Here is a 27,763-nt window from a genome sequence, read left to right as displayed (position 1 = left end):
AAGAGACAGTTCGTGAGTGATTAATATTTTCATGTCATGATAGCCAGTGAAAATGCCATAGCCCAGTTAGGATGAGAGAAGAGGGTCAGAGACCGAGGGCCACCATCTGAGTCCACTTGGCCTCACTGGACACCCACGATGCTTCGCACGCACCGCCTTGCTTAGTCCTCAATTCTGCGGTCAGCTCTGTGACTATCTTCCGTTTTCACTGGATGCCATAGGCGGATTGACCTGGGGATTTGACCTCAAATCTGCTGTCTCCCTAACACTCGGTAGGTTTAGCTGCCTGCTCACGGCAGATTCGTTGTTTAATGGAGATGTTTGCTGGGTACTGGGACGCCTGAAAATAATAGCCCATCATTGCAGGCTGACTCAGTGGTCAGTGGGCGACATGCAGAGGCAAGCCTGGCCGCGGGGGAGAGAAAAGGGAGAGCACTGGCTGTGGGCCGGCGCCTGGCGGTGTGATGATAGCATGGCCGCAGTCCTGCCGGGGCCCTGCAGGGTGGGGTACCCAGCCCGCGGCACAGGGACGACAAGCCCGGCTAGGCCAGGAGCTTTGCTCAAGGTCAGAGTCAGCCAGTGACAGGCAGGCCCTGAGTTCAAACCCGTCTCACTCTGAGGCCGTCTCTCCACAGCAACTAACTGGGAGCGGTGGGTCCTGAGGATCCACCAGAGACGCCGTGGGCAAGGCTGGGGGCGACGCAAAATGGCGCCTCAAGACACTTTTCAGGAACCGCGCCCCCTGACCTTAATTTCACCTCAACCGGAAGTGCCTGTGGTCCTTTCGGAAGTCACTTTCACCTAACCTTACCGACTACCGCTCTACAGGAAGTGACGAGGGTCACGTGGTTCTAGAGGGCGGGGCTAGGGGAATTCCCTCCCCCGCGGGCGGGTGGCGGCGGGATTCGCGCGGCCCAATGAGGGCGGGCGGCGTGGCCCGGGCTGGTAGCTGCAATGACGCGCCTGCGCAGAGGCGGCGGCACGACGAGTTGACTCCGGGGGCGCGGCGAGGAGGTGAGCGGGGGCCACAGCCCGGGCTGAGGGAGCCGGGGTGTACACGGGCAGGCTGGGTCAGGCCGGGGTCCCGAGTGTCAAGGAGGGTAGGGAACGAGGAACCTGGAGGCTGGTGCGGGAGCTGACCGGGGATGCCGCAGGGGGAGGGCCCTCACGCCGCACGGGGCGGGGCCCCGGGAGTCGGGGCGGAACGTGGAACAGAAACGGGTGGGGCCTCTGAGCTGGTGTCTGCGGAAGGCGGGACGCTGGGGCTGGGGGCGGGGCTAGGACTTGTGGGGGGCGGGGCCTGGACCTTGGAGGAGGAGCTGGAACAGGCGGAAGGCGGAGCCTCGGGTTTGGAGACGAAGGGGGACGAGGCCCAGGCGCTGGGGGCGGGGCTTCAGCCGGTGAGTGGCGTGAGTACAGTTCAGGAAAAGGGATCTAGTTCTGTCGAGGGTGGGGCTCCAGGGCTGGGGGCGGAGCTACGCCCTCTGAAGGGTGGGGCCAAGGAGCCGAGCGCAGGGGTAGGCCCAGGTAATGGCCCGGGGCGTCCACGCGGGGGCGGTCTCCGTGGTGGCCGGGCCTGGGAGCGTGGTAGGCCGAGAACTCCCCCAGGAGAGGTGGTGTGGGTTGAGCGGGCTCGACGGTCACCCGACACGGGGCCAGTCTGGGTGCCCCGCAGACCCCCGAGGGCTCAGAGCTGGGGAGGCGCCCCGGGCGGAGGCACAGGGCCGGCCTGGGGGGTCTCCCCAGAGGACCGGGGCTCCCCGGAGCCACCCAGTGGCGATGTGTGGGTGCCTCGAGGCCGATCCCCTGCAGCGGCGGCAGAGGTGTGGGTGTGCTGGGCAGGGGGCAACTGGGTTTGGCGTGAGTGGTGTCGCCCGGTCAGGGCAACTGCTGTGCAGCCAGATAGGGTCTGGACTTTGCGGAAAGGGACGGGTGGGAATTGAAGAACGGAGTTGGGGGCCGGGAGGGAAGGAAGGGCTGAGGGTGAACAAAAGGGCGGGGCCCTGGCTGCTGTGGCCTCCCCTTACCCCCTCCCCCCGCTGCTGGGGTCCTCGGGCAAGCCCCCTTCTCACTGGACTGGTAAGTGTGACCTTGGAGCCCGGGGGAGAGGGTGGTGACCCGGGACGAGGGGATCCCCAGGGGCAGGCAAGGTACGGTGGTGTGGAATCCTACTACCTGCAGGTATTCCATACCCTTCCTGCCCTCCCGGTCGATTGGTCGGTTGGGGTCTGTTCTCGCAGAGACATGAGACTCAGCTGGGTCCTGACAGTACTGTCCATCTGCCTGAGTGCCCTGGCCACGGCTGCGGGGGCCGAGGGCAAACGGAAACTGCAGATCGGGGTCAAGAAGCGGGTAGACCACTGTCCCATCAAGTCGCGCAAGGGGGATGTCCTGCACATGCACTACACGGTGGGTGAGGAGGCCGAGCTTGGGTGTGGGTGGGGATTCTAGGGACCAAAAAGGACTTGGGAGCCAGGTTCCTCTGCTAAGGTGGGTGACCTTGGGCAAGTCCCTTCCCTCTGCCAGTTTCCATGGTTCTGTCGTGCTCTTCACTGTCTACTCCCCAGGTTGGCACCAACAAAGAATTACAATGTACTGTGAGCTGCCTAAGGCTCTGTCCCCTTCTAGGACTATGGCCACCAATTCTGTGGGGGGACAGCTTGACGAAGAGAGCAGCTGGGGTGGGGTGCTGTCAGAGTGGAACCTCCTCCTCATTGGCCTTCCCATGGTCCCACAGGGGAAGCTGGAAGATGGGACGGAGTTTGACAGCAGCCTGCCCCAGAACCAGCCCTTTGTCTTCTCCCTGGGCACCGGCCAGGTCATCAAGGGCTGGGACCAGGGGCTGCTGGGGTGAGTCAGGGGCCATGGCTGTGGTCCCGGTGAACTGTGGGAGGCAAGCCCCAGGAATGGGGGGAAGGGAGGACAGGGAGCCTGAGTGCTGCCACATGCTGAATATGTTGTCCTGCAGGATGTGTGAGGGGGAAAAGCGGAAGCTGGTGATCCCATCAGAGCTGGGTAAGAGGTCCTTCCTGAGTGGGTATAGGGTTCCGGGTATGTTTGGGAAGGATGAAGGCTGGTTCAGCCTCTGTATTGGTCTCCCCCACCCACTCATTACAGTTCATGCCTCTTCCAAGTTTAGCTGTGTCCAGCAATGCCAGGGCAAAACCCTTGACACACTCAGCTCTGATGTCCACCTTGTGCCCTTTATCTGGCCTTTGCAGCCCCCTCTCACCCATTACACCCCCATTCCTGGCTGTTACCGAGATGGGCAGAAGCCTGGTTTCAGCCTGGGTGTCTGCAAAACCTCTGTCTGACCACAGCTCACTTTGTGTTTTGTGTGTGCATCTCTGACAGGGTATGGAGAGCGGGGAGCTCCCCCGAAGATCCCAGGTAAGATACCTTCTGGCCTCCTATCTCTTGCACCTATCCCATCTCCTGTGGCCCTGGGACTCATTCTCCCTCACTTCTCTGCTGCAGGTGGTGCAACCCTAGTGTTCGAGGTGGAGCTGCTCAAAATCGAGCGACGTTCAGAACTGTAGCCACGCTGGGGAGGGCCGGTGGAGAGGCCCCCGTCAGGGACCAAACTGTTTAAGAAAAAAAAAATCTTAAAGCTCATGAAATGAGCCTGTGTTTGTTTGTGGGCCCCGAGGGACTTAGAAACCACAGCCCCAGCCTCCCCTCTTCCTCGGCATCCTGTACCCGTCTCCTTTTGTGGCCTCAGAACGTTGTGATCTAGGCTCAATAGCCTGGGGGTCAAGATAGCCAGGCCTCGGGTGGCATGGTGGCTCTTGCCCAGAGTGAAAAAGTGTTCTTGCTGCCAACAGCAACAGTGCCCTCTCCCGCCCCCCGCCCCCCGCTCCCCAGCCACTTTTAGCTCCAGGTCTGGGAGCCAACACGGCTATCACCATGACTACGTGGCCTTCAGGAAGGCCTACAGTCACTTGGGGAGAAGCTGAGCTGGTAACCATTACAGAGCAGTGTGTCCCCCTAAAAGAGACCAACCAAGCCTGTTAGCTGCACCAAAGGCATATCCTAGCTTTATTAAAGGGCCCGCGTCGCAGAGTCAATATAAAAACACAAAAAGTCCCATCAGTTTAATAATAATAAAAAAACCCCAAAATGGAAAACAAGGGGCAGGGAAGAGGCCCCTAAGTGAGGGGCACAGGGAGCCCTGCTCATGGCACCAGGCCTGGCCGCAGGGCCCCTTGGTATTGCTGTTGCTACGAGGTCAGGGGGCAGCGATTGTCCTGTGGGAGCCACCGTTCACCTGGGCTGAGGACCCTTACTTCTTCTGGGGTGTGCTCAGCTTCTGCATGCCCCGGATCTTGTCCAGCAGGCCAGAGATGAAGGCCTGGACAAGAGGGAGGACATTAGGAAGACAAGATCCCAAGATGACAGGAGCCCAGGCTCATCCCCCACCCTCTGGGGAAACCACTTACCTCAGTGGGTTTGTAACAGTCAACCAGCAGCTCCTAGTGGGACATAAGGGAGAAGGATAACGGAGTTCACCCATGCCCACTTCCAAGGGGCTGGGGCCACCCGAAGGTCAGGATGCCATCGCTAGGCAAGTAGCATGGGCCCCATTTGCTGGAGGCAGAAGCTGCGGCTCAGTGCCACAGAGCTGGCTGCAGCAGACACGAGGCCTGGCTCCAGAATCCTGCTTACCCAATTGGCACTGCCTCCCTGCAGCCCTCTACTCCAGCTCCCCCAACCTGACCCTGCCACCCCTCTCTCACCTTGACCCTGGCAGCCCGGGTATCATCACTCTCCATGTCCAGGAGTTCGTCCACATCAATCTCCAGCTCGGGGATCTCCTCTTCCTGGGGTAGGGGGAGGAGGGAGAGACAAAGGCCTGAGTTGGGAGAGAGGGAATGAGAGGGGCTTGCTGGCTGAGGCCGCTGCCCTACTCTGGAAGAGCCAGCCCTCTGTGCCCAGCAGACAGCAGCAGCTGCTCTGAGGAAGAAAACAGATCAGGCCCTTGCCAAGGAAAACTGCCCGATGGGGGGGGGGGACTTCCTGTCTCTGCCAGTTGGGCACCCTAGGTGCCAGACAGCTAGGGCTGGGGACCCTGGGCTGGGAATACTGCAGATGTGTCTCCCTAACTTCTGGGCCCCCCATTTCAACCACAGCAGGTGGGGCCAGCTGTCCCAGCTTATCACAGCCCTTTCCCCTCCCCCAAACACCTGTCACAGCTTCCCAGGAGTGAGGAGGAAGTGGAGGGTGCGGGTCAGTGAGAAGGACCCGGGCCGGGTAAGGGGGAAACAAAGAGCACATGCTCTGCTGTGGGAGGGGTGCCGGCCACCTCTCCTCCCGGGGAAGCTCCTAGGTCTGGAGCCAGCAGCATTCCAGGGCTGGGCTAGGACAGGACGGGCGCACGGGCAAGCCCACTCCGCCACCCTGCCCCCAGGGGTCTGAGTCACCATGTGAGCAAGGAAGGAGTCATGGGGTGGAGAACCAGAACCCAGGGAGCCGGCTGGCCTGCCCCGACGCCCAGCTGGAGCTGCCGGCTAGCCCACTGGCATAACCCCGAGGCTTCACGGTCCCCTCACCAACCAGGCTACGGTCCGGAACCAGTCTGGGCTCGCAGGCACTAAGCAGACCTCCTCCCACGGCCAGCGCAGGCTAACCCCATGCCTCCCGCCCGAGGCCCAGGCTACCCCAAACTTGACCAAGGTAGTGGCATGAGGGAGGCAGCGGAGAAGATCGGAGTGACTTAAGTCAGACAAAAAAGAGCATACATTGGGGGCGGGGAACAGACAGGCGGGGAGCGCGCGCGCGGAAGCGATGTGCCCATTGACTTCGGGTGACAGGCAGGCTCAAGGTGGGGTTCCCAGGCAGCCCGACTTGGGACCGACTTTAGGGTGCTGGCGTGGGGTGGGGGACACACCTGGCAGTCGTAGAGGCGAGTGAGCTGTTCCAAGATCCATTCCTCCAGGTTGAGGCGCTTCCGTAACTCCTTGCGGTCGTACTTGACCGTGACCTTCCCTTGGCGCCTCACTGGGCCATCGTCGTCCGCGCTACCCGGGCCCTCGCCTGCAGCACCAGGCGGGCTCTGAAAGTAGACGCGGGGCCCTGGACCGCCACCTCCCGGCCCGGGGGCCGGGGCGGCCAACGCCGCGCCCCCCGCGGGGCCGCTGTCCGCCATGGCGGCCGCCGGGGCCACGTGCGCGCGTCCGGCCCCTCCCTGCGCCGCCGCCTCCCGGACGCCCGCCGGCTGACTGCGGGCCGTCGGCTCGGGTTAGCTGGTGGGCTCGACTCCGCACGACTCCGCGATGAGGGCGGCGGCGGGGGCGCCCGGGGGCAGCTGCTGCATGCGGAGCCCCCGGGCCTAGCTTGGCCGCGCCCCGCCCCCTCCCCGCCGATCCGCCCGCCCTTTGTCCCCCGCGGCCGCCGCCCGAGCCGCCGCCGCCGAAGTCTCTTTCTCTGTCTCGCTGGCTTCCCCCGCCCCCCGACCACACCCCCTTAAAGAGCCAGTCCTGCTGCAGTCCCCTCACCTACCCCGCCCCCGGGCAGGGGCTGGAGGAGGGTCTGCTCGTGCGGGTCGGCCCGGCTGTCCTCCACCCCTGCTAACTGCCCTCTCCAAGCTCGTGTCCTAAGCGCCGGGCACCGGGGTTTGTGCCCCCACCGGGACCCTAGAATTCTGTCCTCGCTGAAGCAGAAACTGCCGTCTGGAAAGGGAGGGGAGTGGGCACTGTGTGCCGGCGGATGTCCGGCGAGGAGATGCGGGAGCCCCGGCGCCTGGGTCCTCCGGCGCTTGGCCAGCGGGGGGCGAGCAGGCTTCTCCGCGCGGGCCGACACGTGGGCCGGGCTCCCGAGGGGGGAGGAGTGGAGGGGGCGGGCGGGAGCGGCCCAGGCCCGGACGCCCTACTCGGCGGGGTCCTGCGCCCCTCATGGTGGAGGCCCGGTATGGGGGTGAGCAGAACGGACCTGGCGGTCGGAAGGGCCAGACCCCAGACAGCCACCGCCCACCGGCCAAGATGGCGGCGGCGAACGGAATTAGGGGAAGTGTAGTTCGCGGGGTCCGGCCTCGCCTGGCAGTCCCTCCCCTGCAGCGGAGCCGGGGCTGGGAAGCACAGAACTTGTTTGGGGTGCCCTCGTGGGACTGACCTTCACAGCGTGCGGCCCTGCGCACCCCGCAACGTGTATACAAACGAGGGAACGCAGGCATAAAGAGCTGGGAAGTGGGGGAGCCGCTACTCATGACAATAAGAATAACAACTGGCCCACAATAAGCAGCCAGGAGTCGGCTCCACACCGCCGGTCCCAGCGTGCGGGAGGTCCTGGCCCTCGGATCTCACAGGGCCTTTTCCTGCCCCGCCTCTCTTAAGCAGAATGCTCATCTCATTCCCACCCGCCACCCGCACCCGCTCCACCACACACACACACACACACACATCCCGTCTGGTTTTCTGTATCTTTAAAGAGTCTCTCTCATTCACTTGTTCACTGTCCGTCTCCCACTTCCAAACTGTGAGCTCCATGGGGCCGAAGCCTGCCGGACTGGCGCACTGCGGAGGCTGGTGGTTGAGTGGGCCTGCTCAGCTACAAACCCACGTGTACCCAGCAAATTACCTGATCCTGCTGAGCTCTCGGCATCTATGTCAGACCCATAGTAGGTGGTCCATAACTGTTGGTTGAACAAATGACTGAATGAATGAATGGCTTCCTGTGTGCCTACAGTTCCTCCTGGGGTTGTGGCGAAGATTAAATAGGAAAATGCATAGAAGGTTCAATGACTGCACCACAGAAGTTCATTAAGTCCCACAAATAGACGTGCAGATCAGCTTGTGATCCCAGGCCCCTGACACAAAGCCTCTACTCATCCCCCGACCTCCCCTTAGACACCACCCGATAGGGTTGTGCAGCTCCTCTGGGATGCTCCCACCGAGGGCAGGCTCACTCTCCAGTGTGGAGCAGAGTATCAAGGCCTGAGAGCAGTGTTTGTGTCCACCCCTCACAGACAGCTCTCTGGAGGCCTGAGAAGCCCTCTGCAGCAGGAGGGATTGAGAGAGGTTGAGACGGTAGCCAAACTCAAACCCGGGACTTTAGGCTTACCCCGTGGGAGTGGGGGAAGACGCAGAGGGGTTGGAGGTGTGCTTCCCTGGGCGGGGCCTGGCCCACTGGGTGGTGGGCAGGCTCACAAGCTTAGCCTGGGGGCAGGCAGAGTGAGCGGATGCCTCCTCCCTCCCTCAGCCTTCCTTTTGGCCTTAGTCTCCCTTCAGCCAGCCTGGGGGACAGGGGAAGGGTTGACCCTTGTCCTTATAGATTAGGGAGGACCCACCTTTTCCACCAGGAACCCCATTTCTGGCCTGGCTTCCTGGCCTCCTGCTCTGAGCCTGGACTGTCAGGAGGAGCAATTGTACCCAAGTCCAAATTCCCCAACACACCCCATCTTACCGCATCAGAGCCGGTCTACTCTTTCTGAACGGGAACACTGATTAGGGCCTTGAGTCCTCGTGGTTTAGGAGGGGGATATACCACAGCTTGCTGTGGGAGTGGGGCCTAGAGGCCATGAAGACCTAGGTACCTGCCCTAGCTCTGCCCTCCAGGTGCTGTGACCCAGAGGCTGACCTTCCTGTCCCTCCTCCCTTCAGGGCTGGTGCGAAGGCTCCTGTCATGTCCAAATTTCATGGGGATAATCGATAACCCCTGTGGGTTCTCTGGGCAGAACAGGGAGGATCCAGGATCCTCTTCCTATCTTTCCCTCTCTCCACCTCCTATGCCACCCCCAGGGCACTCCCAGATTCCTGGGGCCAACTCCCTGTCCATCAGTCCGCCCCATGGCCACCCACACTGAGAAGAGTTGGTGCAGACGGCCCTGCTGGCCCGCAGCCTTCTCGGAGGCTGGGCTGCCTCGCACAGAACCTGGGTTCCCATCCTGGCTCTGCCCAGTAGGGTTCGAAGACATGGGCAGGCCACTTAGCGCCCCTGAGTCTCTCCAGGGGGCTGTTTCTACTGACCTCCAGGGGTCGGGGGCTGAGAGCTCAGTGCTCCATGCCCACATCCCAGCCCTCGACTCCCTGCCTGACTCCCCCTGGGACTGGAGTGTGCCCCATGGCTGCTCCTCATCCTTCCAGCCTCCCCAGCCCCACCCTTCCTGGGGTCCCAGCTCCCCTCCGCCAGAGTGCTCCATCAGCTCGGGCTGCTTTCAGCGCCTCCTTGGAGCAGAGGCCCCGGGAGGGTCCCGTGGGCCGTGGACGCTCCCTTAATCGAGGGAAGAGGCGGAAAGGCGGCCTTCCTTCCGCCATTACCGCTTGCCGAGAAGCCCCATTATCATTGCCAAGGCTGGGAAAAGTGTCCGAGGAGAAAGGAGCCCTTTAATGGGGGCAGCCCTGGCCTCGGGAGACAGGGGTGGGAGGAGAGGCTCAGGCCCAGGAAAAGCCTCCCATCCTGTTTGGAAGGAGCTGCTGCCCGGTGCTTCCCGGGGGTGCACCTGTCCAAGGCCGAGGGCCCCCCGTGCAGACCCCGAAGCTCAGGCCCTGGCTCCAGGCCCCGCCGGCCCTGGCGCTGGCGGGCAGGCACCCCTGCCCCAGAGTTGATCCATGCCCTTTCCTCCTTTCTCCCTGATGCCCCCACAGCCTGGTCGCCATCCTTTAGATGCCCTGCTTCATGTAGCCAGGGGTCATAGGTTACCCATTCGTTTATTTAATTCTCCAACAACCTCCAGCTTCTGGACAAGGTGACTGAGGCACCGAGAGACTAGGTCCTGTGGGAGCCGAGGCCATCTCCACGCTGCATGCGGCTGTGCCCAGCAGCCGTGGTCCCAGGCCTCTGAGGGGCACAGCTCTGCGGCTTTGCTGAGATGAGGATGACAAGTCCAGCTCCCCTTTCTCTTTCTCCTCAGGGACCAGGAGTGGAGGGATCACAAGCTGGCCTTCAGGACACAGGCTGAAAACCTCCCACAGAGCTGTGTGACCTTGGGCAAGTCCCTTCCCCTCTCTGGGCCTCAAGTGGAGCATAACCACACCTCACAGGGCCTTGGCCAAAGACAAGGAGCTCCCTTAGGTTAGGGCTGGTGTCCCGCGTGGTTGGGATTTTGCGGGGAGCCAGTTCCAGGCAGGACTCCCCTGGGCGGCCGGAGAGCCTGGGGCAAAGAGGCCTGCAGGGCACCCTCCTCCTCGCCTGACCCCTCCTCCCCCAGAACCAGCCTCGTCTTTTCTGGGTTTCTAGGTGACTTGGCTGGCCCCTCTGGATGAGTTCTACTTTAAACTTGCGGCTGCCACTGCCTCTGTATTGGGGGGGCTCCCACAGGGGCCCCCAGGCAGGAGCCCCCCCAGCCAAGCCCTGCGGGAGGGGCTGTAGCCCCATCCATCCCAGCGCCCAGGCGCCTTCCCCTCCCATCCCTGGAACAAAGATTTCAGGGCACCTGCTGTGGGGAGGCTGGCGTCGCAGGGCCGGCTCCCCGCCCCCCCACCCCCCCCCCCACCTGGAGGCTTCAGACCCCTCTGGGCAATGAGCAGCTGTCCGCTCACAGCGCTTAGCAAGGCGCCCCCGGGCCCAGCTCCGTGGCGGTCTGCAGCACAAGGAGGGGCTGTCCTAGGCTCTGAAAGGCCAGGACGCGTGGGTCCTCGAAAGAGGTCTCCCCGGGCCAGGGACGGAGGTGGGGCGCCTGGCGGCGGGAGGCCCATTAGCTAAGTGCTCCCAGGAGCACTGCAGGAGGGGCTGCCGGAGGGGCTGAGGGAGGCGAGGGGGGCGAGGAGGGGGGCGGCGGCTTTTGCTGCACTCGGTTAAGTGCTGCAGGAGTGGGGTGGGGGAAGGGCTCTGCGCCCCCGGGCACAAGCCTGGCCCCCCCACCCCGCCCCTCAGAAACCTTAACGGGCAGCGCCTCTACCCCGTGCCTCCAGCTGCACCCACAGCCCCCGGCCCCCGGCGCCCTCTCCTCACACCGGGCTCGTCCGACGGAGCCCCCCTCCAGCGAAGTGCCGGAGGTTCAGCGACGCCCCCACCCCAACCCCCGCTCAGGCTGCAGCCGCCGCCCCAGCCGCCAGGGGGAGCCGACGCGGGGCGGGCGGGCCGACGCGGTGGGAGGGGGCGGCGCCGCGGTGGCCCCGCCCCCGCCCCGCCCCGCCCGGGCCCCGCCGATCCCCGGGTCCGTCCCGGACAGACTGGCGGGCAGGCGGACGCTGACGCCGCGGGGCCGAGGCGGGCCGCGCGGGAGCGCGCGGAGGGAGCACCCGCGCCGTCGGTCCCCGTCGGGGCTCCGCGGGCTGCCCGCCCGCCCCGCGCCCGGCCATGGCGGGCGCCAGGCCCGGCGTCCACGCGCTGCAGCTGGAGCCGCCCACCGTGGCGGAGACCCTGCGGCGCGGGAGTAAGTTCATCAAATGGGACGAGGTAGGTGCGGGGGGCCCCCGCCCCGCCCCGATTCGGGGACTCCCTCCCTCCAGCTCTGCCCCACGCCGAGGACCCCATCCCAGCCTGGCCTGGCCACGGCGCCCCCCCATCCCAAACCGGCTGTGCTCCGGAAACTTGAGTCCCCAGTCGTCCCCGCAATGAGGACTTTGTCCTCCACCCCCCACCCCAGCCCCTCAGCTGCGGGAAATTTGGCTTTCCACCCCTTGGCCCGGAGACTTCGAACCCCAATAAATCCCGGCCCCCTTTTCACTCTCCCTTCCTACCCCTCCTTGCCGATCTAATTCCTGTTCCTCCAACCCTGGTCTGATCCCCAGACCCTTGCCCCGCACTGGACTCTTTGGTTCGAGGACCCTGGTCCCCAATCTGGCCCAGGTGCACCTCCCTTCTGGGTGGGAGCCGCTGGGACCCTACGCTCCCCCATGCCCTCGTCTGAACATTCTTCTCCATTCATCACTTTTCCACCCTATTTCGGTTGGCACCCTTTGCCTTGCTTTGGATCCCAGTCCAGCGCCCAGCTCAGGTGGTACCACCAAGTCACCCCCTACTGGAGACTTTGCCCCCCAACTTCCTCCACCCCAGGGAAACTTTGCGCTCCACTCCTTAGCTTCGGGACTTTGAACCCCAATAAATCCAAACCCCTTTTTACCTTCCTTGCCTCGACTGTCACCTGCGGCTCGGGCCCCAGTCCTGTGCCCCACCCTCATTTCACACTGCCCCCTGAACCCCTCCTTCCCCAGGGGCGCCACCCGGCCTGCCTGAGCTTCCTCGCTGCTCTCACCCAGTCAGGCCAGAGGCCTGGAAGTGTCTGGGCTCCTTTCCGGCTGGGTGGGGCGGGTAGGCGTGGGAGCTGGGGGAGGGGCTGGGGGCGTGGCCTGAGGCAGCAGGTGTGCCTTACGTAGAGGGTGCCTGGAAGCCCCAGGGGCCCGGGGAGACCCCTTCCCCAAGATGGCCTAAAGGGAAAAGTTTCTCTTTTTCCTCCCAGTGTGATAAACCCAAATAAGGAAGTGGGAACAGGGAGAGGGCCCTGGGGGGGGGGGGGGGGGGGGGGGTGCTGACAAGGACTTGGGGCCAGAGAGCAGGGGGCCTGAGCTGCTTTTGAAGGCCAGAACCCTGGGGAGGGACAGGGCTCACACAGTCCTGGGGGCATTACTACAGAACTCCCCCCTCCTCACACTATTGGGGTATCCTGAGTCCCAGGGCAGGGTCAGGAACCCCAAAGAGGGGCTGAGGATGTTTGTTAGCACAATGAGGTGAGGAGGCTCAAGCTTCCCCCATGTTCCAGGGCTCCCTGAACCCTCTGCCCTCAGATCAACTTCCTGTCCTTTGTAAGCAAAGCCTGAGATGGGCGGGGCTGGAGCAGCCCCATCTCGGGAAGAGGAAACTGAGTCTGGAGAGTGGAGACGGATCCCAGGCCCCACGCTGGGGTCGCAGCTGAGGCCCGGAGCTGGAGCCTTGGCGGGGTCCTGCTTCCCTGCCTCCTCGGCCACAGGGCTCCGGAGCCGCACCGGCCGCATGCACGCCCTGGCTCCTCCTGACCTTTCATAAGCTAAGCGGCCGCTCGGGGCCTCAGTTCCGGGCCTCAGTCTGCTCGTTTGTGAAATGGGAAGAATAATAGTGCAGACCAAGTAGGGGTTGTTAGGAGGACGAAGTGAGCTCCTGGATGTTAAGTGCTTAGAAATGGCCCTGGCACACAGTAGGGACGATGTGAAGGCAGATGTTTTATTGATGATCTGATTGCCAGACTTCGAGCAGCAGTTTGGGGGTGACACCACGGTGAGGAGGGGTCTCCTACTGGGGCCACTTGGCCGCTCAGGCCCTACCCAGGTCTAAGTCCCTCTTGACCGCCCCCTCTGGCTGCTGTCCTCAGTTGCCTGGGGTGGCCCTGGGAGTGTGCCAGGGACCCGGCCCTTCTCAGAAAATGGGGCCAGCACACTCTTCGAGGGAGGACAGATTTCACTCTGGTTCTGAGGGCGGGGCGAGCCCCCCGCTGAGTTACTCAGTCTGTGCCGGGGAAGATGGGGCGCGCTGCGGGTGGCAGAGGGACTTGAAGGCAGATGTAAGGGCTGGCTGGTCGTCCTGGGGTCCCTAGGGCTGTGGGGGTCAGATTTCCGAACCCTCTGCTTTCATCCCATAAATATTCCCAATGGGGCTGCGCAGGTTCAGGGAGCTGTCGGGCTTCTGGGGAAATCAAGCCTGGGCTGGGGTCCCGGAGGCCTCCCCGGCGGGTGGGTCAGATTCCATGGGTAGAGGAGGAAGGAAAGGGTATCTTAGCGAAGGAACAATGACGCAGAAGCTGGAAGTGGGGAAAGGGTCGTCCATGTGACAGAGTCTTGAGAGAGAGGTGACACTGGGAGGGGTGTCAGGTCCGCAGAGGACACCCCAGGACCTCAGCTTTGTCCTGAGGACCGGAGGGAGCCACGAAGGACCTTGGGCTGGGCGAGGTTTCGTCTTTGCTCCCGGTCAGACACACTGCCCTGGTGGCCCCAGGGTCTCCGAGGACCAAGCCTGGGCTGCAGCCCTCACTCCTTGACCCCTATTGTGCCATCCCATCCCCAGGAGGCCTCCAGTCGGAACCTGGTGACCCTGCGCGTGGACTCCAATGGCTTCTTCCTGTACTGGACGGGGCCCAACATGGTGAGGGCGGGCGCTGGTGCGGCTCACTCAGGTCGAGAGCCCTGCCCCAGACCCCCAGCTGCTGGCTGACCCCTCCCTTGGCTTGCCAGACAGGAAGTACTAGGGGCAGGGGCTGAGGCTGGGTGCAGGGGTGGCCAGGCCTTGGCCGGGATGGGGCGCTTGGGGGCTCTGGGATCTCACCCTGTAGCCAATGAGAACCCAGCCAGGCATGTGGTTTCCCCAGGAGGTGGACACACTGGACATCAGTTCCATCAGGGACACACGGACAGGCCGTTACGCCCGCCTGCCCAAGGTGAGCGATGGGGCCCAGGACTAAGCATGGGAGTGAGGTGGTGGGGGGTAGGGATGCCCCTCCTCACCCTTGGCTCTAACCTACTCAGGACCCCAAGATTCGCGAGGTGCTGGGTTTTGGGGGCCCTGATGCCCGGCTCGAAGAGAAGCTGATGACGGTGGTGGCCGGGCCAGACCCAGTGAACACAGCGTTCTTGAACTTCATGGCCGTGCAGGATGACACAGCCAAGGTGGGCTGGGGCTGAGGGTTGCCCAGGGGAGTCACCACCCCACTAGCTGAGTCAGCCATCACTTAGTGAGAGCCCGTTGTATACCAGGCTGTTCTCTGCCCTGAATTCTCACCACCCTCTGACAAAGCAGTATTTAAGCACTGACTGTGCGCCACACCCGGTTCTGGACATGGGCTGTGGCCGAGCCAGCCCTTCCGCCCCTCTCACCCTCTCCCCTGCATCCTGACCCCTCAGGTCTGGGCTGAGGAGCTGTTCAAGCTGGCCATGAACATCTTGGCTCAGAACGCCTCCAGGAACACGTTCCTGCGCAAAGCGTGAGCCCCAGGCTTGCCTGGGGGGTGTGGGGGTGCGGGTGGCCGTCCCCAGGGCGTGAGCCTTCTGCCTGTCTCCCCAGATACACAAAGCTGAAGCTGCAGGTGAACCAGGATGGACGGATCCCGGTCAAGAAGTGAGCACCCCTTCCCTTCGGCACCTTGCCCTGATCTTGGTGACCTTTGCCCCCACTGACCTTGACCCCTCCCATCTGTTCAGCATCCTGAAGATGTTCTCAGCAGACAAGAAGCGGGTGGAGACGGCACTGGAGTCCTGTGGCCTCAATTTTAACCGGGTGAGGGGGCTGGGGGCAGGGGCCGGGTGGGTATAATGGGCACCTGCTTTGGGGGCTGGCTGCCCCTGGGTTCTCACCCCCATACTCCTCTTGGCCCCCAGAGCGAGTCCATCCGGCCTGATGAGTTTTCCTTGGAAATCTTTGAGCGGTTCCTGAACAAGTTGTGTCTTCGGCCGGACATTGACAAGATCCTGCTGGAGATGTGAGCAGGGCTGGGCCCGCTCACCCGCCCCAGTGCTCCGCACCGGCCTCTGCTCGGGGTTCTTTCCAGCCCAGGGGGGCGAGGGAGCTGTTGGGGTCCCATGCACGGGCTGTGGCTGAGCTCAGAGCCGCTTTGCCTGCAGCTCTGTTCTCTGCTGCCCGGTTCTTCCGTTGGCCCATGCTGGGCACGGGAACAGGCGGCTCAGACTGTTGGGGACTTCCTGAGCTCACACAGCGGGTTGGGTCCAGGGTCTAGAGGCCTGGAGTGGCAGGCCAAGCACTGGGTCACTTCCACTGCCCTTGCTAATGCCAATGCCAGGGTCGAATGGGAGGGAGTGGATGGGGAGGCTGAGACCCAGAGCAGAGACTTGCCTCAGTCTCAGTCAGTGGGTGCCAGCTCCCTCTGCCAGGGCGAGGGCTTGGCGCAGGGCCTGGCGAGGCTTCAGCCTGACCCGGTTTCCCTCCCCGCCAGAGGTGCCAAGGGCAAGCCGTACCTGACACTGGAGCAGCTCATGGACTTCATCAACCAGAAGCAACGGGACCCAAGACTCAATGAAGTGCTGTACCCGCCCCTGGGGCCCTCCCAGACCCGGCTGCTCATTGAGAAGTATGAGCCCAACCAGCAGTTCCTGGAGCGAGGTGAGCGAGCCGGGCGGGCTGGGAGGTGGTGGGCAAGGACCGGAGCAGGGCCAGCTGACCCTGACCCTGCTGATCCTCCCCGGCCCCCAGACCAGATGTCCATGGAGGGCTTCAGCCGCTACCTGGGCGGGGAGGAGAATGGCATTCTGCCCCTGGAGGCCCTGGATCTGAGCGCAGACATGACCCAGCCGCTGAGCGCCTACTTCATCAACTCTTCACACAACACCTACCTCACAGGTGAGTGAGCTGCCCTCCGCTGGCCAGGAGGGAGGAATGGCATCGTGACCTCTGCCTTCCGGCCCTTCCTCCTTTTGGGGTGGCCGGTACTAGGAATGCAGGCAGGGAACAGAGCCTGCCGGGGGACCAGGGCTTCTGTGCATGGGTGCGTCTCCTGGGTGGTCTGGAAGGGTTCCTGGGGGAGGGCCGCGGTGGCTTGGGGAAGGAACAGCCTGTGCAAAGGCCCAGAATAGAAGACTGCTTGGTGCTTTGAAGAAGCAGAAAGGAGGCCGGGAGGAGGAGGGGGAGGTGGGGAGGCGAGGTGGGTGGGGGCTGGGGCAGGTAACGGGGAGAGGGGGCCGGAGAGGGAGGTAGGACTAGACCCAGCAGGGAAGGAATTTGGATTTATCCTACGTGATCAAGAAGGGCTTATTGGAGGGTGTTGAGCGGGGGGTGTGACCTGGTATGATTTAGAAGGATGACGCCAGGCGCTCTGCAGAGACTGGATGGGAGGCAGGGCGGGGCCTGCTGTCCCCCGGCAGGAGCGATGGAGGCTGTTCCAGGGCAGCAGCGGTGGAGGGGGCAGGGGCAGTGAGGGGCCATGGGGGCGTTGGGGTGACTCGCTGGTGGATGGGAGACGGTGGGTATTTAGGTGAGAGGGAGTGAGCCCTGGTGAAGGAGCCAGCCGTCCGCCGGCACGGGTAGACGCTGACCGCGTGGTGGGTGCCGGGGGCTAGGCGGTGGCCTGGGCCCGCTCTGGAGAGACGGTGCTGGTTGTACCGTGAACTAGGGGTGATCGGGGCTGGCCGCCATGGGGCTCTGTGTCCCTAGCCTGGCCTGGTTCGGCAGGGGCCTGGGGAGGCGGGGAGGAGCCTGGCCGGCGGCGCTGTGGTGACAGCCGCGCCTCCAGCGGGGCAGCTGGCCGGGACCTCCTCGGTGGAGATGTACCGCCAGGCGCTGCTGTGGGGCTGCCGCTGCGTGGAGCTGGACGTGTGGAAAGGGCGGCCGCCCGAGGAGGAGCCCTTCATCACCCACGGCTTCACCATGACCACGGAGGTGCCGCTGCGGGACGTGCTGGAGGCCATCGCTGAGACCGCCTTCAAGACCTCGCCCTACCCGGTCATCCTCTCCTTCGAGAACCACGTGGACTCGTGAGTAGGCCGCTGATCAGTCGTCTGGCCCGGCACCCTCTGACACGCAGGCTTCTGGGGACCCCTGACACCCCAGGGGCAGCCTCCCACTGGGGCCTGTGGAAGGCTCCTGTGACCTCTGACCCTGGGACCTTGCACTGACCCTGAAGATCTCTGACCTACCCTGGGGACCTCTGACCTCTGACATTGGCCCCACAGGGCAAAGCAGCAGGCCAAGATGGCCGAGTACTGCCGCTCCATCTTTGGGGATGCGCTGCTCATCGACCCCCTGGACAAGTACCCGGTATGGGGGCTTCAGCCGGGGCAGGGCGTGGGGGGTGAGGGTGCCCCAGCTGGCCCTGACCTGTCTGTGCCCACCAGCTGGCCCCGGGCGCCCCCTTGCCCAGCCCCCAGGACCTGATGGGCCGCATCCTGGTGAAGAACAAGAAGCGGCACCGGCCCAGCACCGGCGTCCCCAGCAGCTCCGTGCGCAAGCGGCCGCTGGAGCAGAGCAACTCGGCCCTGAGCGAGAGCTCCGCCGCCACCGAGCCCTCCTCGCCCCAGCTCGGTATGACCCCGCCCGACCTTCGACCCCGATCCTGACCCTAACCCCCCACCTCACTGAACCAACCCTCCCTTCTGCTCCCAGCACTACCTTCCTCCTCTCCAAGCCACTCGCCACCTCCTCACTGAGTATGGGACCTCTGACCCCTGACCCCAGGCACTCACCTCACTGAACTAAACCCAGATTGGATTTGGCTCCATCAAACTCCTGACCCCTCAACCTCAAACCCCCACCTCACATGCCCTCCCCTCAGCCGGTTCTGATCTCTGCCTCAGTGAGCCACATCCGCCCGCTTTGAGTGTGATCCTCAGACTTCTGACGCCTGTCCCGTGACCCCCGTCCTGTGACCCCCCAAGTCTGCCCACTTGACCTCTCACGCTATTGAAGTCCTCCTTACCTCTGACCCCTGACTGACCCCTGACTTGGAATCTCGCCATGTCATCCTTTATCCTTGCTGAGCCACCTACCTATTTTCTTGATGTCAATAACTCTGAACCCTGACCTTTGACCCCCTCTGCCTTACCACTACATCCAACTCCGACTTCTGCCCCTCCCCCAGCCACACTGTCCTGAGAGTCCCCTTGATTTCCCACTGAGTCACTCCACACACAATGGGCACAACCCCTCCCGGCTGCTGAGTGTCTGTGTGTGCCCTGACCCCCGACCCCCTGTGCCACCGTCCTCTGCAGGGTCCCCCAGCTCCGACAGCTGCCCAGGCCTGAGCAATGGGGAGGAGGCGGGTCTTGAGAAGCTGAGCCTGGAGCCTCGGAAGTCTCTGAGCGAGGAGGGGCCCCAGCGGGTCCCTGATCTTGGACCTGCCGACCGTGAGGAGGAGGAGGAGGACGAGGAAGAGGAGGAGCAGTCAGACCCCAAAAAGCCGACCACGGATGAGGTCAGGCCTGCCGGTGGGAGGCGTGTGCTGGGCCCCCTCAGGGCTGGCTTTGGCCATGGTCAGACACTCCCTGCTCTCCTGGAGTTTGGGGAAGGGTGGGCGGGCTGCTGAGCCCAGCAGCATGGGGGTTGTTTGAGTCTTGCTGAGGAGATGGAAAGGTGGTGGCTGGAAATAATGGCTGGGGATGGAAAACTGGGGACCTGTCTGCATGTGGCTAATTGAAACCCTGTGATTGAGTGAGCAATTCCAGCTTCCGGAATAAGGGAGCAGGAGGCAAAGTAGGAGGGTGGGACCCAGGGCACGTCGGCCAGGCCCCAGGAAGACGTCAGGGCAGAAGGGCCCAGGGCTGACGGGCCACGGAGGGGCTGCAGCCCTTGCTGAGGCTCCTGGGTGGCGTGATTGCCGGGGCGGGAAGAGGGTCGGAGCCTCCTTCGTGGCGCGGGGCAGGTGAGGGGACGTCCAGCTGATGACTGGGGACATGACACTGCTGACCCTGTGCTTGGGGGCCACAGGGCACTGCTAGCAGTGAGGTCAATGCTACCGAGGAAATGTCGACACTCGTCAACTACATCGAGCCTGTCAAGTTCAAGTCCTTCGAGGCTGCTCGAAGTAAGTGGGGTGGGAGACGGTGAGTGTGGGAGCCAGCTTGGCCCTGCTAGGCCTGACCCCCATCTGGCCACCCCCAGAGAGGAACAAGTGCTTCGAGATGTCATCCTTCGTGGAGACCAAGGCCATGGAACAGCTGACCAAGAACCCCATGGAGTTTGTGGAGTATCCTTTGGTGGCACTGGGGCCATGGGGCCAGGCTGCGGGCGCTCCGAGGCCTGCGAAGATGTTCTGACCCACTTATGCCACCCGCACAGGGTTCTGATGCTCCAGCACCCCCACCTGGGCTTTGGAGGGGTCTGGGAGAATGCGCAGGGGCTAGGCCAAGAAGTGGGGACCCAAGGGGGGCCCTGGAGCCCAGGCCAGGAGGTGGGTTCCCAGGAGCGGAGGCTGGGCCTGCAGCGCTGGGCTTCAGGCGGGGGGGTGAGTGCGCGGTGTGGCCCCTGACTGCCAACCTCAGATACAACAAGCAGCAGCTCAGCCGCATCTACCCCAAGGGCACCCGTGTGGACTCGTCCAACTACATGCCCCAGCTCTTCTGGAACGTGGGCTGCCAGCTCGTTGCACTCAACTTCCAGACCCTGGGTGAGCACTGGCCCACCTCGACCCTTGACCTCTGGCCCCCATCCTCACCGACTGTGCCCCATGACCCTGCTAATTTATTTTAAACAGATTTTTATTGATTTCAGAGAGGAAGATAGAGAGAGAGAGGTAGAAACATCAATGATGAGAGAGAATCACTGGATCGGCTGCCTCCCACATACCCCACACAGGGGATCGAGCCCGCAACCTGGGCATGTGCCCTGACTGGGAATTGAACCGTGACCTCCTGGCTCATGGGTCAGACGCTCAACCACTGAGCCACGCCAGCCGGGCTAAATTTGTCAGAATGGACCTCTGACTTATCCCCGTTTCCCAAACCAAACCGAGACCTTGGCTAACCCCAACTCCTGACCTTGGCGGACCCTGGGCCCTTCTTCCTGTCTAATCTTTCCCAACTGTGGACCCTGACCCCGGATGTTCTGACCTAATGACCCCTGGCCCCCCTCTGCCCGGCCCTGTCCTTCCTCCCCGTGTGGCCCCAGATGTGGCGATGCAGCTCAACGCAGGCGTGTTCGAGTACAACGGGCGCAGCGGCTACCTGCTCAAGCCGGAGTTCATGAGGCGGCCAGACAAGTCTTTTGACCCCTTCACCGAGGACATCGTGGATGGCATTGTGGCCAATGCCTTGCGGGTCAAGGTGGAGCCAGGGAGGGCGCAGGCCGGGGTGTCCGGGGGGCGGGACTCTCGGCAGCCGCCTCACCCTCCTGCTCCGCCAGGTGATCTCGGGGCAGTTCCTGTCGGACAGGAAGGTGAGCATCTACGTGGAGGTGGACATGTTCGGCCTCCCCGTGGACACGCGGCGCAAGTACCGCACGCGGACCTCCCAGGGGAACTCCTTCAACCCCGTGTGGGACGAGGAGCCCTTTGACTTCCCCAAGGTGAGCTGGCGCCCGCCCACCTGCCGGGCTCCCCCCGGGGAACGGGAACCAGGTGCCTGGTGGCAGTCGGGGGGGGAGGGGGGGTGCCGAGCCACCTCAAGGCTGGGCCTGGCACCTCCAGACCTCTCCCCGCGCCCTGCATGTCCCAGGGTCAGGCTCGGGTGCCCTGCCCTCTGCCGGGTGAGAGAGGAGGGCGGGAAGGTGAGGCAGTGGGCGGTCCCATGGCCTTGCAAGAGGAGTGGGCACAGCCTCCCCAGACCCAGACGGGAGCCTGAGATCAGGCACAAGTTCACCCCGGCTCCTCCCCCTCCCATACGGACTGGAGCTCTGAGCCCAGCTGGGCTGGGTGTGGCCTCAGAGCCAGAGTCCTGGCTCACTCTCCGTCTCCAAGCTGGTGATCACCAGGCCGGATCTGTCCCCGGGAGCGGTGCTGGGGGTGGGGGGGTCAGCCCGTTCCTTTGGCTCAGGGGCTGCTGGCTGTCCAGTTGGCCATGTGCCACGGAGGGGTGGGTCTGCCATTGGCTCGGTAGTGATAGTGACGGATGTTACTCATTGGGTCAGCTTGTCCAAGGGTCCCTCTGAGCTCTGGCCTTGGTGGCTGTGGTCGGCTGTGGCCAGGGGTCAGGGGTCAGCTCTGTGACTTAGCGCCGGTCTGGGCCCTCAGGTGGTGCTGCCCACGCTGGCTTCGCTGCGCATCGCGGCCTTTGAGGAGGGCGGCAAGTTCGTGGGGCACCGGATCCTGCCCGTCTCTGCCATCCGCTCAGGTGAGGCCACCTGGGCTCTGGGCAGCCCCGGGCAGTGTGTGCGGGGACCTAGTGGGGCGCATTCACCTTGCCCTCCGCCCCCCCAGGGTACCACTACATCTGCCTAAGGAACGAGGCCAACCAGCCTCTGTGCCTGCCAGCCCTGCTCATCTACACCGAGGCCTCTGACTACATCCCCGACGACCACCAGAGTGAGCTGCAGGGGCAGGCCACGGCGTGGGGGACAAGGGCGCCCCCTGGGTCTGGGAATGGCTAGGCTGAGGGGCCCCAATTGAGGGTGGGTTCTGCAGTCCCTTCAGGAGACCAGAGCTGGTGGGAGGGTGTGGCCCTGGGGTTCTGACTCCAAGGTCCTTGCCCTCTGCCCCTACCCAGATTATGCAGAGGCCCTGATCAACCCCATCAAGCATGTCAGCCTGATGGACCAGAGGGCCAAGCAGCTGGCCGCCCTCATCGGAGAGAGGGAGGTGAGCCAGGGCAGGTGGGGTCGCTGCGGTGCGGGTGCGGGTGGGGGTGCGGGCTGAACCCCGCTGGCCCTGGTGAAGCACCTGCAGCCTTCCCCGCCTCCTCCGCCTGCACCAGCCCATCCCACGGGTGCCCACTCCCGGCTGGCGGTCCGGCTCCTCGTCCCGAGAGGGAGAGGGACTGTTCGAGGCCCTGCAGCGAACACCAGTGTCATTCACCCTCCGCCCGAAGGCCTGTTCCCCTTTCTGGGTTCTTCTCTCACCCAAACCAGAAAACAAAGCCACGTGGGTGCTGGGCGCCAGCTCTCTGCCCGGCCAGGTGTCAGCTCTTTTCACCAGCTTGGCTCACATAACCCTCCCCCAGCTGAGCTTGCCGTCCCCCGGGAAGAGATGGAGACACTGAGGCTCCGAGTCACAAAGGCCGGGCCTGGGCCTTCAGCCTCGGCCTGTCCACCATGCTGCACGCTGTGCGGCTTCTCACAGTCGGCTCAGCCGCCCTGGGTTGCCCCGCATTTTAAGGAGGCGGAAAGCACCCCTCCTGCGCGTGGAGGCCTTCAGGACGCACCCGGGCTGGATTCCTCCAGCTGCACGCAGGGCCGGAGCTGGGGTGCGGGTTCTGCCGGCGCTTTCAATACGGCTCCTGTGCGCCATGAGATGTCGGTGGCTTCTGTGGGGAGGGGTCAGGAGCAGAGGCTCGCCCGCACATCCAAACCCAGTCCCCTGGGGCCTGCGGCAGGCAGGGAGAGGCCGCTGCTGAAGCTGTTAGCCAGAGAGCTGGTGCCCGCTCTGCACTCACTTCCTTCGTTGATTTAATCAGGAGCTAAGTAACTAGGAAGATGAGCAGCTGTGGGCAAGGGTGGAGCCAGGAGGAGACTTGGGGCCGGGCCAAGGCTTTCCAGAACGAATGGAAGTTCCCGAGCACATGCAGGGGGGCCCAGCGCCTTGGAGACACCATCTCACATTATCGCCCCCAACCCCATGTGGAAAGGGGTTTAGACCCCTTGTTTCTCGTGTACTTGTCTTCACAGCCCCAGGTTGCAGATGAGGAGCCCAGGGCCAGCTGGGCAGAGGGAGGCGGACCAGGGGCCTGGGGCAGCCCCGGAGGTTGTGGAGGGCAGAGGGGCCTGAGCGGACAGCATTCTGGAAAGAGCACCCTGCTTCCTCCCCCACAGGCTCAGGCTGGCCCGGAGACGAGCCAGGAGACCCAGTCTCAGCAGCAGGGATCCCAGCTGACCCCGAACCCCACACCCAGCCCCCTGGACACCTCTCCCCGCCGGCCCCCAGGCCCCACCCCCTCTCCCACCAGCCCTTCCATTAGCAGCCCAGGTAAGGGGCGGCCTGGGCCTGGGGTGGCCTGCGGGGCGTGGCTCCACCGTCCCCCGGCTTTTCACAGTCCCGCCTCTGCTCCCCAGGTCAGCGGGATGATCTCATTGCCAGTATCCTGTCAGGTAGGGCCCTGGCTTGTGGGGGTGGGGCCGTCCCCGGAGGGGGCCTGTTTTGGGGTGGAGCTTCCCGAGGGGGCAGGACCACTCCTGGGGGTGTGGGTGCCCCTGGGCTGGCCCGGCCCGCTCAGCCGCCTTCGTCTGCTGCGCACAGAGGTGGCCGTGGCCCCGCTGGACGAGCTCCGAGGCCACAAGGCTCTGGTGAAGCTCCGGAGTCGGCAGGAGCGCGACCTGCGGGAGCTGCACAAGAAGCACCAGCGGAAGGCGTTTGCTCTCACTCGCCGGTTGCTGGACAGCCTGGCCCAGGCCCGGGCCGAGAGCAGGTGCTGGCACCGGCCGGGTGTCCCGTGCGCGTCCCGCCTGCCTGTGTGCGACTGTGCTGCGTGCATCGCCGTGAATGTGTGGGGGTGCGGGTTTCTCCTGCACCAGGTGGGCACGGAGGATGGCAGGGTGACCGAGGGGTTCTCCTGGGCCCCCAAGGAGGAGGGCTTGGTGCCAGGAAGGGAGGAGGCTTCCCTGGCTCAGTCCCACCCTCTTCCCACCTGGGAGCAATACCTCATCGGAAGACAAGAGGAGCATGTGTTTTGAGAAACTGTTGCCCAGACAGGCTCCCATCATTTCAGTGAAATGAACTGGCCTCCTTATTAGCATAATAAGCCCCGCCCCAGGGCCGGTGTCCATCATTGCCAGCTGGGAAATGCCCTGCACCCTCTGCCCTCCCAGCCCAAGTTCCTGCGATGACCTGAGCCTCACCCAGGGGGGTTCTCCACACAGAGTTGGGGAGGACAAGAAGGAGGAGGAGGAAGAGGTGAGGCGTTACCAAGAGTTCCAGAAGAAACAGGTGCAGAGTCTGCTGGAGCTGCGGGAGGCCCAGGCGGACGCCGAGGCCGAGCGGAGGCTGGAGCACCTGAGACAGGTGAGGCGGGCGTAGTCAGGGAGTGCCTGCTTCTCGGACAGACCCGTCGTTAGCCTGTCGCACCGACTGGTTACCCGTGTCCACAGGCTCTGCAGCGGCTCAGGGAGATTGTCCTGGATGCTCACACTACTCAGGTCAAGAGGCTGAAGGAGATGAATGACAGGTGAAGGCACAGGATCTTGTATGGGGGGCAGGGGGGACTCCCTGGTGCCAGGACCAGGGCAGAGCCCCCAGTCCTGCCACTGACCCGTCCTCTGCCCCCACCGGCTCCTCCAGGGAGAAGAAGGAATTGCAGAAGATCCTGGACAGGAAACGCCACAACAGTATCTCGGAAGCCAAGACAAGGGAGAAACATAAGAAGGAGGCGTAAGGGCCTCGGGGCCGGGAGCCGTTTGGGCGCTGGGCAGGCAGGGCTGGGTGCCGGCGGTGACCCCACTCTGCCTTGCTCCTGTGCAGGGAACTGACAGAGATTAACCGACGCCACATCACGGAGTCCGTCAACTCCATCCGCCGGGTGAGTGAGGCTCACGTGCCACCCTCTTCCTCCAGTCCTCAGAAACCCAGCTCCTTGGTGCGGGCCTGGCGCCCTAGAGGGGTTTCCAAAGCCTTTCCCTCCGGCCCCCTCCAGCCCCCCACAGCCCCCTCCAGCCCCCCACAGCCCCCTCCAGCCCCCCACAGCCCCCTCCAGCCCACACCATCAAAGCCCACGGTCTCTAACCGAGCCCCATGGCTTCGGAGGCTGGGCCTGCAGCATTGCCAGGAGGATAGTATCTCAGAACCCTGGCGGCTCCCCGAGGACCGGCGGCTGAGCTCTTGTCCCCCGCTGACAGCTGGAGGAGGCCCAGAAGCAGCGGCATGAACGCCTGGTGGCTGGGCAGCAGCAGGTCCTGCAGCAGCTGCTGGAAGAGGAGCCCAAGGTGAGTGCTGGGGCGAGGCGGGCACTGGGCGCAGGCGGGCGCGCGGGGCCTGTGCTGTGACCCTCCTCCTTCCCCCACAGCTGCTGGCCCAGCTGGCCCAGGAATGTCAGGAGCATCGGGCCAGGCTGCCCCAGGAGATCCGCCGGTGTCTGCTGGGCGAGACGCCGGAGGGGCTGGGGGACGGACATCTGGTGGCCTGTGCCAGCAATGGCCACGCGCCGGGGAGCAGTGGGCACCTGTCCGGCGCCGACTCGGAGAGCCAAGAGGAGAACACGAAGCTCTGAACTGGCTGAGCAAGAGGTGGCCACCGGGCCAGGGTGGGCGCTGGGAGGAGGCCGGAAGCCAAGACACTAATGCTCTTTTTTTTCTTTTAACTTTTTATCTTTAGAAATTTTATTTTTTTAAACTGAGGCGAGCACCCTGCACTAACTTCCTTCCTTCACCCTCTCGGGGCCCCGTTAGTCCCCAGCCCCTCCTTCCTGTCCTTAGTCCTAGGGAAGGTGCTGGGTCACTCTGGGCCAGAGCTTGAGCGGGGCCCTTGCCCCCCATGACACCCACACCCCAGAGTGGGAGCTATCTCCCTCACTTCCCTAGGGAACACTATGTGGAGACAGAGCTCTGGGCAGTAGGGGTCACATTCTTTCTCTCTTCTCTGGGGACTTTTTTTTACGTGAATAAAAGTGGATTTCAGGGACCCTGTGTGCAGTGTGGTTTGGGGTGGGGCCGTGCTAGAGAGGACCCTGGGTCGCAGGCCCTCTCTGCCCCTTCTTCTGGGGCCTCAGTTTCCTCATATAAAAATGGGCTTGTGGGCACTGGGGTTGAGGTCAGGCCCCCAGGGACGGGTTGCTGGGTTTGAATCTTTTTTTTTTTTTTAAATGTTTTTATTGATTTCAAAGAGAGGAAGGGAGAGAAACATCAATGATGAGAGAGAATCACGGATTGGCTGCCTCCTCCACACCCCACACTGGGGATGGAGCCCACAACCCGGGCATGTGCCCTGACCGGGAATCTTACCATGACTTCCTGGCTCATAGGTTGATGCTCAACCACAGAGCCACACCTGCCAGGCTGGGTTTGAACCTTGATAGCTGCTTGCCTGGGGCCTGCAGCTCTTCCTACTAACCTGGTACCGGAGGCCCTGTGGCCTCCCCAGGCTTTTCTGCCCGTGCCCTCTGCTCCTGGACCGTACTTTTCTCCCTCTGCCCTCTCTTAATGTGACCCAAGGGCCCAGCATCTCCTGCTGAGGCTGCTCTGGGCTCCATGCAGGCAGTTGACTGTGTTGGGAGATGGACTAGGGGTGGAGCTGGGCAGCTCAGGAGCTGGGCAGCGATAGGTGGGAAGTGAGTGGGCTTGGCAGTGACCCGTGGGAGAAGGGAAGCTGGCGGTCACAGACACAGGGGCTGGGAGACCCAGCGCCCCTCATCCCTGTGAGGGAGATGTTATGCCTGTTTTACAGGTGAGGAAACTGAAGCCCAGACAGAAGTCACGTGTGCCAGGCCCACTCAAGATGTCCTGACCTGGAGGCAGGGCAGGTCCGAAGGCTCCGTGGCAGATGGTCTACAGCCGGCCTGGAGGACCTGCTCCATGCCTCCCGTCCTGCCTCGGGACAGCGAGGAGTGGCAGAGACCCGCGGCGCAGCGAGGGTGCGGCTGGGCTCTGCTGCAGGGGCAGGCTGGCACTCCTTCAAGGCCTCTCCCAGCTTCCTGGCCGAGCTTCCCAGACTGCCTGCCTCCCTCCTCCAGAGGAAGGCGGCCTCTTATCTGGGCTTATCTCCTGCCAATTGAGTGTTTTCTTTTTGTTTTTGCTGCAGCCTCAGGCAAACAGATGGGGTGGGGAGGCCGGAGAAACTGGACTTCAGAGTGGGGGCTCTCCCAGGGCAGGGGACCTCTACTCTGGGCCTTGCTTCTGCGGTCAGTCCTTGTCCTTTCCCCAGATCTGCCCACCGCATTGTGTCCAGGCCCCGCAGCTGCCAATCCCTACCTTCTTGGCTCGCCTCCTCTTACAGAAACACTACACGCCAGTCCCCTGGTCCTCAAAGACCAGGCGAAACTCCAAACTCCTGGGTATGACATACGAGCCCCTCAGAAGCCTGGCCTCTGCTGCTCCCCTATCCTTCCAAGGGTCCATTCTTTCCTCGAAGGACAGCCCGCTCCCCCAGCTCTCCCTTCAAGTCCCAGCTCTAACTCACCGGCTGTCTTAATTCATCTCTGTGTACCCAGCACAAATCACTGGCTCATCTATAGGGGGCGCCAATAAATCTCTCTGACTTCGAGCTCGGAGCTCTGCTCCCAGGTCCTGGAGCTTCTCTGGTTCCCTCTTTATCCCTCTATTCACAGCCCTTGGCCAGCCTTGCGCCACCCCCTCCCCCGTCCTGCGCGCCCAGCCAGCTCCCTTAGCAGCGCTGGCCCCAGGCCGGCCA

The 27,763-nt window shown here is 63.5% G+C and overlaps 4 protein-coding genes across 9 annotated transcripts; 3 read left to right on the top strand and 1 right to left on the bottom strand.

Moving 5' to 3' along the window:
* The first annotated feature begins 906 nt into the window (after positions 1-906).
* On the top strand, positions 907-3,614 carry FKBP2 (FKBP prolyl isomerase 2). Of its 5 annotated transcripts, none has more exons than XM_008159060.3 (6): positions 907-1,014; positions 2,241-2,409; positions 2,738-2,850; positions 2,969-3,015; positions 3,355-3,390; positions 3,478-3,614. In XM_008159060.3, the coding sequence occupies exons 2-6, from the start codon at positions 2,245-2,247 to the stop codon at positions 3,537-3,539; spliced, it is 423 nt and encodes a 140-aa protein (XP_008157282.2). In that variant the 5' UTR covers positions 907-1,014; positions 2,241-2,244; the 3' UTR covers positions 3,540-3,614. The 5 variants fall into 5 exon arrangements, with proteins under 5 accessions (XP_008157282.2, XP_027991705.1, XP_027991703.1 ...); XM_028135904.2 differs by lacking the exon at positions 907-1,014 and adding an exon at positions 1,346-1,400; XM_028135902.2 differs by lacking the exon at positions 907-1,014 and adding an exon at positions 1,490-1,527.
* LOC129151348 (PE-PGRS family protein PE_PGRS16) lies at positions 1,021-1,958 on the top strand. The gene has a single exon (XM_054725842.1). The coding sequence runs from the start codon at positions 1,146-1,148 to the stop codon at positions 1,941-1,943; it is 798 nt and encodes a 265-aa protein (XP_054581817.1). The 5' UTR covers positions 1,021-1,145; the 3' UTR covers positions 1,944-1,958.
* A 465-nt stretch (positions 3,615-4,079) lies between the features above and the next one.
* On the bottom strand, positions 4,080-6,401 carry PPP1R14B (protein phosphatase 1 regulatory inhibitor subunit 14B). Its single transcript, XM_008159121.3, is given in 6 exon segments — positions 4,080-4,351; positions 4,440-4,472; positions 4,737-4,820; positions 5,888-6,169; positions 6,171-6,274; positions 6,277-6,401. Coding segments are annotated over 6 exon segments (609 nt in total). The 5' UTR covers positions 6,314-6,401; the 3' UTR covers positions 4,080-4,282.
* Positions 6,402-11,135: 4,734 nt separating this feature from the next.
* On the top strand, positions 11,136-27,644 carry PLCB3 (phospholipase C beta 3). Of its 2 annotated transcripts, XM_054725812.1 has the most exons (32): positions 11,136-11,331; positions 13,909-13,986; positions 14,210-14,278; positions 14,367-14,507; positions 14,742-14,821; positions 14,902-14,955; positions 15,039-15,114; positions 15,216-15,316; positions 15,788-15,954; positions 16,045-16,191; positions 17,081-17,321; positions 17,520-17,604; positions 17,682-17,868; positions 18,555-18,757; positions 19,270-19,366; positions 19,444-19,528; positions 19,824-19,948; positions 20,449-20,603; positions 20,683-20,844; positions 21,509-21,608; positions 21,695-21,799; positions 21,981-22,072; positions 23,242-23,395; positions 23,482-23,517; positions 23,666-23,834; positions 24,286-24,427; positions 24,514-24,590; positions 24,704-24,793; positions 24,884-24,941; positions 25,258-25,344; positions 25,425-25,644; positions 26,801-27,644. In XM_054725812.1, exons 1-31 carry the CDS (start codon positions 11,233-11,235, stop codon positions 25,626-25,628), a joined length of 3,666 nt encoding a protein of 1,221 aa, XP_054581787.1. In that variant the 5' UTR covers positions 11,136-11,232; the 3' UTR covers positions 25,629-25,644; positions 26,801-27,644. The 2 variants fall into 2 exon arrangements, with proteins under 2 accessions (XP_054581787.1, XP_054581786.1); XM_054725811.1 differs by lacking the exon at positions 26,801-27,644 and having other exon boundaries at positions 25,425-26,038.
* The last annotated feature ends 119 nt before the right edge of the window (positions 27,645-27,763 follow it).

The sequence above is a fragment of the Eptesicus fuscus genome, chromosome 13 (genome assembly GCF_027574615.1).
Source record: "Eptesicus fuscus isolate TK198812 chromosome 13, DD_ASM_mEF_20220401, whole genome shotgun sequence".
Classification (NCBI taxonomy): Eukaryota; Metazoa; Chordata; class Mammalia; order Chiroptera; family Vespertilionidae; genus Eptesicus; species Eptesicus fuscus.
This window is presented reverse-complemented; position numbering and strand designations above follow the sequence as displayed.

Coding starts and splice junctions, on each gene's coding strand:
- FKBP2 (XM_008159060.3), top strand. CDS start 2,245: ATGAGACTCAGCTGGGTCCTGACAGTACTGTCCATCTGCCTGAGTGCC. Junction 3,016..3,354: donor GGTGATCCCATCAGAGCTGG/GTAAGAGGTCCT, acceptor CATCTCTGACAG/GGTATGGAGAGCGGGGAGCT. Junction 3,391..3,477: donor AGCTCCCCCGAAGATCCCAG/GTAAGATACCTT, acceptor TCTCTGCTGCAG/GTGGTGCAACCCTAGTGTTC.
- PLCB3 (XM_054725812.1), top strand. CDS start 11,233: ATGGCGGGCGCCAGGCCCGGCGTCCACGCGCTGCAGCTGGAGCCGCCC. Junction 15,115..15,215: donor GTGGCCTCAATTTTAACCGG/GTGAGGGGGCTG, acceptor CTTGGCCCCCAG/AGCGAGTCCATCCGGCCTGA. Junction 23,835..24,285: donor CAGGCCCGGGCCGAGAGCAG/GTGCTGGCACCG, acceptor TTCTCCACACAG/AGTTGGGGAGGACAAGAAGG.
- LOC129151348 (XM_054725842.1), top strand. CDS start 1,146: ATGCCGCAGGGGGAGGGCCCTCACGCCGCACGGGGCGGGGCCCCGGGA.